Source organism: Trichosurus vulpecula, chromosome 9, assembly GCF_011100635.1.
Source record: "Trichosurus vulpecula isolate mTriVul1 chromosome 9, mTriVul1.pri, whole genome shotgun sequence".
Lineage (NCBI taxonomy): Eukaryota > Metazoa > Chordata > Mammalia > Diprotodontia > Phalangeridae > Trichosurus > Trichosurus vulpecula.
The window spans coordinates 131,617,172-131,631,151 of NC_050581.1; the positions used below are offsets into that span (position 1 = coordinate 131,617,172).

General features: G+C 37.9%; 1 protein-coding gene across 14 annotated transcripts in view; it reads left to right on the plus strand.

Annotated features, from left to right (window-relative positions):
* IKZF1 (IKAROS family zinc finger 1) overlaps nucleotides 1–13,980 on the plus strand; it is a 134,975-nt gene that overhangs the window by 16,039 nt on the left and 104,956 nt on the right. For all 14 annotated transcript variants that reach the window (XM_036738416.1, XM_036738417.1, XM_036738421.1 and 11 more), the window contains exon 2: nucleotides 591–644. In XM_036738416.1, coding sequence (XP_036594311.1) covers nucleotides 591–644 — 54 coding nt within the window. The remainder of the gene's footprint in view (nucleotides 1–590; nucleotides 645–13,980) is intronic.

Consider the following 13,980-nt stretch of genomic DNA (forward strand, 5'->3'; position numbering starts at 1 on the left):
ACTGAAGCTGCTATTTTTTTGCCCATCTGCCACGGCTTGAGGTGTATTCATTATTAATGGAGGTAGTGCAGTTGCTGCTCAGATATGCAGCCCTGCCTGCGTAAATGAGACATTCTTCAGCAAATTGCTTCGTTTTTTGATTGCTGATTGTACGCGTGTCACCAAGCTGACTCAAGGTTCATCGATGCATGCTCAGTAAATTAGAAAGAACATAACTATGGATCAGCCAAGAGAATGAATTCTGTGCCTACAATGACCCAGGGCCATTTAATTTTCTGCTTAATTTTGTTGCAGTCAGTTTGCATTTTGGGTTATTATGCAGTAGGAAATTAACAATAAATAACAAATTTGGTCCTCCTGTGCTTGTAATGATATTTTTATAAATCTTTGTAATGCTGTTTTTAAAAGGATCAAGGTCTGCGCCAGTCTGATACCCCAGCAAGCATGTGAAGAGGGAAATAAAGAGGAAAATACATTATTCCTGCCAGATAACCTTGTTGTTAAATAGCTAAGATTTTCTTTCTCTCTCTCTCTCTCTCTTTTTTATTAGTATTTTGCTTTAACTTAAAATCTCTTCCTCTCTTTCTCAGATAACCTGAGGAAAATGGAAACCGATGAGGCTCAGGACATGTCCCAAGTTTCAGGTGAGATACTTATAAGACATGGATATGGGGGAAACCATAAGCTCTGGTCAGTCAGTAACTCACCACAACCCTAATTAAAATGCTTATTTGGGGTTGGGGACAATATGCACAAAAAAGAGTTGAAGTCATACAGTATTGCCATTGGGCATCGATCAATAAGAATTTATTGAATACCTACTATGTGCCAGGCACATAGGCTCTGAGGATACAAGTGCAGAGAGTGAAACAATCCTTGTAGTGAGCTTAAAATTGAAGCAATTATTCCAGTTTGAGAAAAGTAACAAATATAGAACCGTGTTGAAAATTAATTCTTTTATGAAATCTGGAATTACATGGGGGGAATGTTTTTTACACTTGGGAAAAAATATCTATCACATGCTGGGCTTAGAACAAAGGAACACCAAGTCAGAATAACAGCAGTTTTAAAAACATCACTGGAAGGGTAAATTCTGGAAGGGCACCAAAAGGTGTAGAATTGAAATTATTCAATTTTTGGAAGACACCAATTGCATTATTCTGAGCTTTTTGTGGAGAAGGCTTATCTCATGCATGGACACTCAGGAGCTGGAGAAATGAGTAACCTGATGATTAGGCAGGTTGAGAATTCAGTGTCTCCACTAAAATCTTCCAGGTCCCCAGAGGGCTTGAGAGAGAGACAGAGACAGACAGACAGAGAGACAGAGAGAGAAAGACATCTAGCAGAACTCACAAAATTAGACTAGCTGAGATGTACCCAGTATCTAACAAGCTCTGCAATCGGAAGACCCATCTGTGTGTCCATTACTCTCCAAAGGGGCCCAGATACGGCAGCCGCGGTAGCTTCAACTGACTTTGGTTTTTCAGTTTTTAGTATTTAAGAGTGGGCTGCTTCACCTCAGCCAAATTAGAGTCAATCACAGAAGGGTGGCCCCTATCAGTGAATGGCTTATAACTGTCATCTGTGGTTCAGTTATCAGGCTCCAAATTTTATGGTAATTATTTTGTTTAACTACTATATTTTGAGCTAGCTTAACCACCATAAGACAAAATGTCTTCACAAATACGGTTTGAGCCTGACTAATGGAGGCCATCCTTTTAAGATGAAATAAAAAAAAAAACAGGGCTTTCAAAATGTTGCAAAAACACATCCTGAATGTGTCCAGGCTACATACTTTTCTTCTTGCTTGGACTATAGCTATTTCAGGGATATCTTTCATGTCCAAAATACTGGACTACCTTTCCCTAGGAAGGTACAAGAGTTAAACTGAAAGTTTATCTGTTCCAACTTTATCTATAAAGAAAGTGATTCCTAAGAGAATTAGGCCTGCTCAGTGCCTGCTGGGTGAGACCTAGGATTCCAGGAGATTTTTAGACCTCCCTGGAAGGTCTTGTTCACTACTGTTTGTCTTTGTCCCACATGCCTTGAAGTTAATGATAGAATGAAGAGGAAGGGAATGTTTAAAAATTTTCCAATGACCAAAAAAGGCCAGCTTCAGGTCCTTGAAATCCTGAAAAAGATTCTTTTTTCCTCTGCTGTCTTTTTAATGTTCCACTTTGGGTGTCTTGAGTTGAGATTTTGTGGGATGCATTTGAGTAGCATAAGATTCAATTCTGGATGTGGATCATAGGATTCCTAAAGAAGAATTTAGGATTAGAAGGGGACCTTAGAGTCCATTTAGTCCAAGACTTTCATTTTATACAGAAGGATATTGAGGCCCAGGCTGGTTAAGTGACTTCCATGGTCTTACAGGCACCCGGCTATCAGATGTGGGATTTGAATCAGAGTCTTTTGATTTGAGGGCCAGTATTCATTTCATTGTACCATGCTGTCTATACCTCCACATTCTACCTTTTATTCTGATATTAGCAACAGTGTTTTCTAGGGGTAGTGACCTTTGGAATAACCAGGTTAACTACCAATCCCCAGATTCTGATAACAAAAATTGCAAATTTTTCCTCACTGTGACAAAATTGTATATATTCAATTTGAAGATGAAAGGTTGAAGGTGAAAGATTATTATTCTTCATGACTTTGGTCCAAAAGAAAAATTGTTTATATTTCTGATCTGAACTCATTCACCATTTTGGCATATTTAATAAAGTACTGCATATGCTGAAAATATCAAGAATTATTTTAGACTTTTTTAGTCTTAATTTTGAGTTTTCACAACTGGTTTTAACATACTCCTCCCCCCTCCCCCTTCCTCCTCCTCTCTCTCTCTTTCCCCCTCTCTCCCTCTCTCTGCCCCTCTCCACACACACACACACACACACACACACACACACACACACACACAAATTGTACCTTTAATAGTACTCAGAATTAGAATGCTCTGAGGATCAAATGTGATGGCATTACATAAAACACTTAACAAAAGTTAAAGTAATATAAAAATTGATCTAGTATTATTGCTATTACTACATATTGACATATGTTTAAGGTACATGCAATTTTTAGTAACAGCTTTGGAAAGATAACTTGGTATTGATTCTCATGTAAATTAGCGTACTTCTTGGAATTTGTGGTTTTCCCAGTTGGAAATAAAAGTCATATCATACTTTTTTCCCTCTGAAAGTTTAATTTGGAGCAAATGGGAAACTGCTCTATTAAAATAAGTTAATACATTTAACCAGAAAACATTTCAAATCCATGACACAGAAGTTTTTTAAATGACACCAGAGATTATGGATAATTTAAAGTGTTTTTTCTCACAAATTATTTAATCCCTGCCCACAAAATATAGGCGTGATCACAGCCTCTTGTCTAGGTTTAATTTTTGATAGTTTGCGAAGCTCTGATTTAAGGTAGTATCAACCAGTTGCAGTTTTTTAGACTACTTAACTGCCATCTATCCTGGATCACCCACCCAGTTTAACTGCGTGTCCTGGTAGAAGCTTTATCAAAAGAATTTGAGTCCTTATAGAAAAGGAGGAGAGTATTGTATATAACAGTGGATTCAGGGTCAAATTAACTGAGTTCTAAATCCTGCTTCAGCCTGTTACTACCTGTGTGACCTTGGGAAAGTCCTATGTATTCTATGGGACTCAGTTTCCTCATATGTAATATAAAAGGGTTCGATTAGATGATCCTTTCCCTAAGATGCTGAGAACAGATAGCAAATCCAGAAGAAAATTCTAATTTCATTTAGTTTCCATAATGATAACTTTCCATGAGAAACTTTATTTTTGGCAACTTTTCCCCAAAATATACTCTTACACATGCCCATTATTTTTTTGCTCACATTTTTGTTAATTCTAGGCTTTCCTTCTTTTGTATATCTTTGTCTTAAGATAGTAAAAGTCTCTGAAAGAAGGCTTAATTAACCAATGCTTATTGAGTGCCTACTCTGTGAAAGGCACTATGCCAGGCTCTGGAAAGATCTTGGTTTTACAGTTTACAGAGTTCTTAGTCTTCCCCATGTCCAGCCTCCTCATTTTGCAGATGAGGCTCAGAGAGGTTTAGTGACTTGTTTTAGGCCACTCATATAGTTAAATAGTTAGTTACTAGGAGATCTGGGATGCTGACATAGGCCTTATTCTAAGTTTTATTCTCTCAAGGAAGACATAAACATGTTCTTGTTGCTCTCAGGTCACAAGGTAATAGGAGAAATTAGGCATACACACATCACACACATACATGTCTCATTCAGATATTTTACTTGGTCAAGGTAATGCTTTTTAAACTTTATTTACTTTATGAAAAGCACTAATTAGTAATAAAGTAAGACCTCATTAATTTGGAGTCTCTGGTAAAGTACCTTTCCAATGTCAATAAAGGGAAAAGGCTAAGCAGATTAACTGTATAAGCAAGATTATTAAGGGGAAGATAAATTACATAAGAAAAAAATGTTTAAAGTATTCCTGAGCATTTTAGAAGCCCATGTGGGTATAAATCATTCACATGCCGACTGTAAACATAGTGATATAGCAGAAAGTCTTAGGGACTGGGAACTAGGATCGTTTATTTAGAACTGGAAGGAACCTTAGAGGCCACTCAGTTTAACCCCTCATTTTACAGATGAGGAAACTGAGGCACAGGGTATTAAATAATTCATTCAGGGTCACACAGCTACTAAGTGTCTAATGGCTGGACTTGAACCCAGGTCTTCCTGACTTCAAAGAACAGTGCTCTTAGAATCTTGGGCACATCTCTTCATCTTTCTGACCCTGAGCTTCCTTATTATTCCAGTGTGGATAATAACATTCGCATTACTTTGCACAAGACTTTTGTGAGTGTTATGAATATTGAATGTTACAAACATCAAAATACAAGTATGCTGCTATAACTTGTTCTGCTTTAATGTTTCTGCATGTTTTGCTTATTTACAAAGAACATGTATTTGAAAGTAATAGGTTGGGTTTTTTTAACAAACCTATATAACTTTTTATTCTTCTTGAATTTAGACATGATTCCTTCCCTCTTTCTTAAGTATTTGTAAATCCATGAGGTGTTACTGTATAAATTTATTCTATTCAAATATATTTTTGTAAATAATTACTAGATTACTATTTTGGATCCTATATATGTTTGTGTGTACTCAAACCCCATTCACATGCGTGTGCCCTTTTGTATATGTGGTTTGTCAACATAATTGAAGAAAATAGTAACTTGTGTAAAATAAGCAAAGCAGTAATATGTATAATATAGTCAGTTTATTTGATCATTTTAACTCTTTTGTTAGATATAAAATTGTATTTACTTGTTGCATTTTAAATGGAAAGTTTACTAAAAATTTCTATCTTCATTTATACATATTCAAGATTTTTGATGTCATTTCAACAAAAATTTTGGAAGTGTTAAAGATTGAAATGTTTAATTATGGTATATAACATTAGATGTTTAAACAGTGTCTGGAGTAACATTTACCACGGAGGTGGCCACACTTACTAAAAATAACAGTAGCTTGAATGATAGTACAGCTTGGATCATCTACTTCCTACCTATTTGACCTTGGGCAAGCCACTTCCCCTCTTGGGGTGTTATTTTCCTCATCTGTAAAATGAGGGGGTTATACTAAAAATTACTCCTAAGGTGCCCCCCCATACCCGGCAATAAATCTTGGTATTTTAAATGCCTTTGATAACAAGCTCAGGGCTGGTGAATATAATTAAAACCCACAGTCCTGAAACCTTTTTTTTAACCATTTTACATCTGTCAGCCAACAGGCCATTTCAGTAGTAAGTACTAGCATAGGACAAATGTGGCTTCTTCGTACACCTTCCTGAGGGTAGGTGCTAAGGAGCCACAACCAGCAGAAAGGTAGACAAGGGGGAGGACACATGAAGAACTTGGTTCATAGGAACTCTGAATTATTTAAAATTGAGTATATCATCCTTCAAAGGCTAACTGTAAAAGAGTATAATGCCATTCCTACTATCCTAAAAATCTTCCCCAACCTCACTGTCTGCCATTTAGAGACCTTTCACCCAAGTAGACTGTAGACTGTAAGCTTCTTGAGGTCAGGGACAGTTTTAATTTTCAGGGGTTGAGGGTTGTTTGTTTTTAATTTAATTTCCAGCCCCAAGGACAGTTCTCTGAGTACAGTAAAGTCTCAATAGATTTATGTTGAATTAAACTGAATTCTTCAGTTCCTATTCTCCCATCTTTCATAGAATGTAAGCTACTTTAAAGGTTTAAGGTTTTGAAGACTTAAATTTTGTCTTTGGATCCCCAGAGCATAACACAGTGCCTGGCATATAGTAGTTGCTTAATAAATGCTCATTGTTTTATTGATTGATTGATATCCCACTTCCTATTCCATGAAACCTTTCTTGATCTCTTGAGTCATAAATGATCTGTTTCTCCTCTGAACTTCTATAGCAGTTGTCTATGCCATTCATATGGTGGTACTGCCTTTTATTTTAATTTTTTTTGTAGGTCTTATCTCTTCAACTAAATCGTAATTTCCTAAAGCATTCTTATACATAGGCTCTATCCTTCACCCAGCTATGAAAATATTTTCCTGAAGCACAAGTCTAACCCAGGGGTGGGGAACCTGTAGCCTCGAGACCACATGTGGCCCTCTAGGTCCTCAAGTGCGACCCTTTGAGCCAAATCACAGTGCATATATGTTCCTCACCTCTGGTCTAACCATACAACTCTTCTGCCTAGAAACCATCAAGTGGCACCTATTCCTTTTTGGATAAACATAAAATCTTTAGCCAACAGAAGAGAAATTTTCTTGAGGTCAAGCAGAAATTAGTTTTTTACCTTTGTATCCCTATCCCTACCAAGCATGGTGATTGGCATACAGTTGGTGCTAAATTGATGCTTATTGATTTATTGATTAACCCCTCTATAATGGGGTGCCAACTCTTTCCAGCTTTATATTACTCCTCTTCAGACATTCTAACTTTATTTTAGCCATATTGGACCATTAGCTATCCCCAGAACTTGCCATCTGTAACCTCTGCCCTCTTATACCAGACATTCCCGGTAGTGAGAGTGGACTTCCTCTTCATCTGTGCCTGTTACCATCCTTCTCTTCTTTCCATGCCATTTTTTTCTCTAAAACCTTCCCCGAAATCCTTAGCTAAAAATGCCCTCTCCGTTAAATTTACTGAGGGAAATGCCTCTCTGCCTCCTTTGTCCCTATCATACCCAGCCTTGTATTATACTTGTCTGTGTACATATCACGTTCTTCCCCAGCTCCAGGAGAACCTAAGTTCCTTAAGGATAGATTCAGCTCTGGAATCAGAGGTATGGGCTTCAAATCCTGCACGTGACACTTACCACTTGTGTCCTTAGGCAAATCACTTAACTGCTCTGAGCCTCAGTTTCCTCATCTGTAACATAAGAGGATGGGACTAGAATTATTAGGTGATCTATGAGGTGCCTTCCAGTTATAAATCTCTGCCACTAAGAACCCATGACTGTTTTTTTTAATCCCTAAGTTCCCAGACACTTGCACAGTGCTTTATTATAAGGAATTGGTTTTTTCCCTCTTTTTGTTTTCAGTTGGGGTGGGATGAGGGGAGAGAAAATAGATGTCTATTAATTTTTTTAAAAAACACATTTTATAAATAGAGTTTGGGGGGAGGAGATTATGGGTGTGGAATGTTGCATACACTTCCAGATAAGGGTCTTGTATTTGTTTTGCTTAATTGTTTGACTTTGTTACAAGAGAGCTATACAGGGTGGTGATAACCTAGTAATATTTGTGATGTAAAAACAAAACATATCAATAAAACTTTAAAAAAACCATTGTGAGTGTTCAATAAATGCCATGCTTCTCTCTTGTTTCACAGAACAGTGTCTCGCATATTAGTTGAAACTGAATACATCTTTTTTACATTAAATGAATCAGTAAAAATATTGGTTAAGATGGTATTCCCCTGCCCTGTTTCTAAGAAATCAGGCATTTTCAGCTGAACTCTAGAAGTAAAAAATGAAATATAAAGAATGTGTTATCTATAACAGAGGGGAAAGCTCTTAAAAGAAACCTTTGTAACTCCTCAACTGCTAGCATACCTCCTACCACATCATTCTGTCATGCAACCTACATGTAACTGTACTGGGGAGTGAATGCCTCATATGAAGAATCAGCAAAGAGGGGTCTTGGTGACATGTGCTATTAGAGAAAAATTTGTAAAGTTGAATTTCTTCTTTCAGAGGAAGATACAGAACTTAATTGTAGTCCAAACTAATTTTAGGTATTTAATGGAATTCTATTAATGTCACATTTACCTGGGGTATTCTCATCTTTTGCTGGTTGGTGAATTTGATGGGGTACCATTTTTTGGTTTCTCAAATGATTGCCTGAATCAGCAAAGAAATCTGAAGGGTAAGGCTCAGAACTCAGAGTAAATACATAGGAAGCTGAATGTGAATGCCTTATTTCTGAAGTGGTAATGAAGCCAAATTAAGGAAGGGGATGAGACCCTTCGGGGGAATCAGGTATTTTCCTAAAACTATCAAGGTGTTAGACTAGGTAATATGATTGTAATGTAGTGGGAAGCAAGCTGATCTAGAAGGTTAGAAGTATCTGAATTGGACTTCCAACACCAAAGTTTCGCTGTATGCCATGTCATGTAACTGCTCTGAGCCTCAGTTTCTTCATCTGCAAAGTGGATCTATTAAGACTTTACCTACTTCACAGAATGGTTATGTGGAGAGGGCTTGGTAAGCCTTAAAGCCCAATATAGTTATAATCTACTATTGTATCAGTAAGCTATTTACTGATTCAGTACAAGTTCTCACTGAAGATATGCAAGTTTGTCTAACAATGCAATCCATCAGTATTTGCCTTTATACTTGTGCACACAGAATAATTTTTAATTTTCCCCTTTCTCCTTGCTGTCTCTTCTGCTAACTGAGTTTCCTATTGATCAAGTCTGGCCCATGGTACTTTAGAACCATCATCCCCACTGTTTTCCATTATTCCCCTTAGGCTTGTGGTGTGTGCTTTCCCTCTGTAGTGTGGATAAAAGTGTCGAGACTCAGCTATGGTGACACTCAAGAAGCAACATTTAATTAAATGCAGGGAACCCTACTGGAATGAAATGCTTCTTAAAAATCAGAAAACCATGGTCTAGACATGATTGGTAGTGTCTGACTCTGCCTCAGGATAAATGGGTTAATTAAATTGAAATAGCAACGACAGAGAGTTGGTTTGGATGAATTTGAAGGATCAACTGACCATAAGGAGAGACCTTCTTTACCTATTACACTCAGAATCTTTTTATCATACCTACCTTGCTCAATACATAGTTATTTAAAGTGTTCTGGAAATGTTCAAAAAAACAGTTAAAAGTCTTGATAATGAATGACAGTAGGAAGAAAGTAATGTGTCCAGCAGGGATAAGGATCCTTACCCAGTGTTGAATATTGAAGTCTCTGGGACTCTGGAAGTTGAAAGCTAGCAGTGGGCAGAGAATTAAGATGATAGAATCTCAGAGGTGAAAGGGTTCCAAAAGTCATCTAGTACTGCATGTGTGTAGCATGATATTTAGACCCAATTCTTTTAGGAGCACCCATCTACAATATCCCCCTAAACCATCATCTACCCTCTTTGTGAAGGCCTCCCTTGAAAGAGAATGCACTGTGCCCTCCAGTAGGCCATACCACGTTTGGACAGCTCTAATTGTTTTACAGGTGTTTTTTTTCCTATAATTAATCAAAACCTTCCTCCTGGCAACTTCCATCCATCATTTCTAGTTCTGTCTCCCAAGGCTAAACAGGACAAGTGAAATCCCTCTTCTAGATGATAGCTTTTTAACATTGGAAAATTAGGAAGCTTAGAATTGACTCAAGGTCAGTTCACTGGACCAACTCTTTTGCAGAATTAAGTGCTAGGCTAGGCGTTAGAAGAAATTCCTGGCTTTTGGATCGATTCAACAAATATTTATTAAGGCCTAGAATAAGTCACTGCTAGCTACTGAAGCTAGAAAGACAAAAACAAAACAATCCCTGCCTACAAGGAGCTTATACTGGGGAATATGATAGGTAACAAATAAGCAAATACAGAATATTTTGAGGAAGGAAAGACTGCTAATAACAGGGAGGACCAGAAAAGGCTTCTGGAATTGAACCTTGAAAGAAGCTAAGAACTCTCTCTCCAACTAAGAGTTGGAGATAAGGAGAGAATCTATCCGTAGCATGGATGCTGGGGGCAGGGAGCAGTGGAGAGACAACCTATGCAAGGGTTACTGAAGTGTAATTGAAACCAGTTTGGGAATCCAAAGTTTGTCCAACAGAGGGTAGATAGATGGGGAGTATTATGAAATAAGACTGGAAAGATAGGTTGAAACAAGATAGTGAAGGGCTTTTAGTGCCAGACTGGGAATATTTATTATTGTCCTAGAGGCAGCATGGAACCATTGAAGATTTTTGAGTAGGAGAATGACATTTTAGATGTTTGCTTTTAGAAGGTTGCTTTGGCAGCTGTGTGGAAAGAGAGGATCTGGAAGAAGGGAGAGCAGTTATGAGAATGTTGCAATAATCCAGACAAAAGTTGGTGGAGACTTGAATTAGGGCAGTGGCCATATGAATGGAGAGCATGAGAGATATGGAGGCCAGTCCAACAAAAACTGCGTGTCTAGATTAGAGGGGCACAGAAGAAGAAAAAATTGAGGATGATTTAAGTGTTGAGAATGTGGGTGACAGGAAACGATGGTGTTGGCTCAAGACAAATAGAGAAGTTGGATGGAGGGGTAAGTTTAGAGGGTAAGATGACGAGTTCTGTTTGTAGGTGTTCGGTTTGAGATTCTTGTGTAACAACCAAGTGGAGGTGTCCGGCAGGAAGGATGTAGGGCTGAAATCAGGAGAGAAATTTGGGCTGAGATAAAGATTTAGGAGTCATCTACATAGAGATGATCACTGAATCCATTGTGGCTCATGAGATAACAGAGAGAAGGTAGAGACAGGAAAAGGAGCAATGGCGGAGCCTTGGGGGATACCTGTTTAAAAGGAGAGGGAGATAGAAATAAAGGAAACTGAGAAATAGCAGCCAGATGGGTAGGAGGAAAATCAGGAAAGGAAAGCCACAGAACTGAGGAAGGAGAGAGGATTTAGAAGGGGGAGGTGGGCAGCAAGGGCAAAATCTGCCAAAAAAAAGATAGAGAAGGATGAGGACTGAGAAAAGACCATAGGATTTAGCAATTAAGAGATTATTTGGTAACCTTAGAGAAATCAGTTTCAGTGCAGGGGTGTGGTCAGAGGCCTGATTGCAAAGTGAAGAGGGGGTGAGGAAGTTGAGGCAAGAAGTATAGACACTTTTTCCCCCTAGGAGTTTGCCTGAGAAAAGGAAGAGAAGTAAAAGATGACAGACTTTGCCTTTACTACCTATGTGACTAAATAACCCAACAACTGAGTCTGTTTCCCCTTCTGCAATGCCAGTAGCTTTAGATTTGAAATCAGAAGACCTGGATTAATATCTTGGCTAAACCGTTTACTAATTATATGACTTAATACACGAGTCCTAAAGTCTCATTTTCTTCATATCTAAAGTGAGAGGTTGGACCTAAAGTTTTCTTCTGAGTATGACATTCTATGTTATCCTATGGCCGTAAAACCCTTTGTAATCTTAAAGTACAAGATGTACATGCAAAATGTAACCTTTGTGACAGTAATTTTCATCTGATATGAAAGGGCCTGGTTTTATTTTGAGGACCTTGAGTGTTTGGCTAATTGTTCTCACTGATATTTGAAACTGAGAACTACAGTATTTAGCATTTCTTCAGAGTCTCCTTAAAAGCACTGAATCTCGCAAGGCTTCAAAATATAGAACAGTTTTTGCTTACGCAGGAAAGATTCATATCTGAGTTGTTGAAGAATCATGAGAAAATCCACCTAATTGGATTGCCCTCCCCTCTGAGTCTGTACGGCCAGTCCCCTGTACTACTTTGGGTGGGATTCCAGAAAGGGGAGAGGCTTTTTTCCTCCACATTGATACTTTTCTGCTTCTGCTCTCCATATTGCAAGTATCTTTCTGATACTTGTTTTCTTATCACTGTTACCACTCATTTCTTCCTTGCTGCTCCTCAGTGTTTACTTTCTCTTCCAGCAAACAGTGTTCTCAGCTCCTTTACATTTCTTGAGCATCTGGACCATGGGGCAATTTTATTGTAGCCTTGAATGACTGTGATCTAGTTCTAGGCAGCTTTTGTCATGTGCTTCCAGCTCAGGCACCTGTGACTCAAAGAGACAGGGGCAATCTCTTGCTACATAAATGTGAATGGCTTCAACAAAAGGAAGGTAGTCAAGTGGTCTGTAGACCTTCTCCTCTTTCTCAGATTCTTCTCAGTTTGTGTTATACTTGAATAATAATTATAATCCATTCAGCTGTTTTTGCTCTTAAGTTCTATTTAAGGCAGTGACAATTGCTAGACATAATGCACATCACAACAAACCTTTAGTAACATAAAAGCACTTCAGTTTCTTCCTGGCCTTTTGCTTTTCCTTGGGAAATTCTCATACTCCTAAGCCTTCTTTAATGATTCATCTTGTCTCCAGCATCCAGATAGACCCAGTAACGTTTTTCCTGAAAGTATGCCAGTTGTAATTCAGCTAAAAGGATAGCATAAAATTTGTTCTCCATATTCTGGAGTTTGCAACACTGTCGCCTCTTCTTATATTCTTAGGTCATTTAACTATTCTAGTTTAAAATGTTTTCAGATCATTTGACTATTCTAGTTTTAAAATAAATGCAGGAAGAGACTTTCTATATTCCTTGAAAAGTTATGACAAAGTTACAATTCTCTTTTATTACTATTTTCATTTTATTACACACAAATAGACTATAAACTCCTCAAAGGCAGGAAAAAATTTATCTTTGCTTCTCTTGGTGTCTCGTACAGTGCACTGCATAGTGTAGGTGCTTAATAAAGGTTTCTGAAAGATTATTATATTAAACATCAGATATATACATATATGCTTATCCATACATACATACATGTATATATCAGATTGATTAGTCCTATTTGCGGTATTTACCATGATTTTATATCACCTGAAGACTTGAACTGTATCCATGTAAGACCAACTATTTTAGATGCCATCTAAATTTGCTTTTCATTTCAGCCAAGTAATTGATCAAGTTGGTCAAACAACCCATTCCTGTGCCTTTATGTTCTCCCATTTAGAATGCCCTTCCAATCCTTGATCATCACTTCTGTTACATCTTTTCTCAAAGCAGTCCAATTCCAAAAGGCCTTCCTCGACTAACCCTACCTCATGCAGATGAATGTAATACCTCAGTGTATTATGTTACTGCGTTGTTGGAAGGATGGGTTTAGGGGGTAAGATAATGAGGATATGCTTATATCCATTGCTAGTTTTAAATACATACATTTTGAGCCCTCCCCTCCCAATTAAGTTGCAACTTCTATAATGAAAGAAATCATATAATATCTTCTTAGGATTGAAAGTTTAGGGCTAGAAGGATTCTTAGCCCAACACCCTGATTTTACATATGAGAAAACTGATGCTCAGAGATAAGTGACTTCCGCAAGATCACACAGATTTAAGTGATGGAGGTAGCATTAGAATCCAGGTCATCTGACTTCTCATCCAGAGCCATATTTTCTTCTCCCAAATTTCGAGGTTAAAAAAGCATTAGAGACCATCTAGGCCAGCCCCCTCATTTTATAGGTAAAGGAAGTAAGACTTAACCAGGTTAACTTTCTTAACGACTTCTAGCTAGTAAATGCCAGAGCCAGAATTTGAAGCCATTTCCTCCAACTCCAAATGCAGCACTCTGCCCACTACAGTTTCTCATAATGCCAACAACTGTTACATATATGCAGTAGACCAGGGGTGGGGAACCTGCGGCCTTAAGGTCACATGTGGCCCTTTAGGTCCTCAAGTGTGGCCCTTTGACTGAATCCAAACTTCACAGAACAAATCCCCTTAATGAAA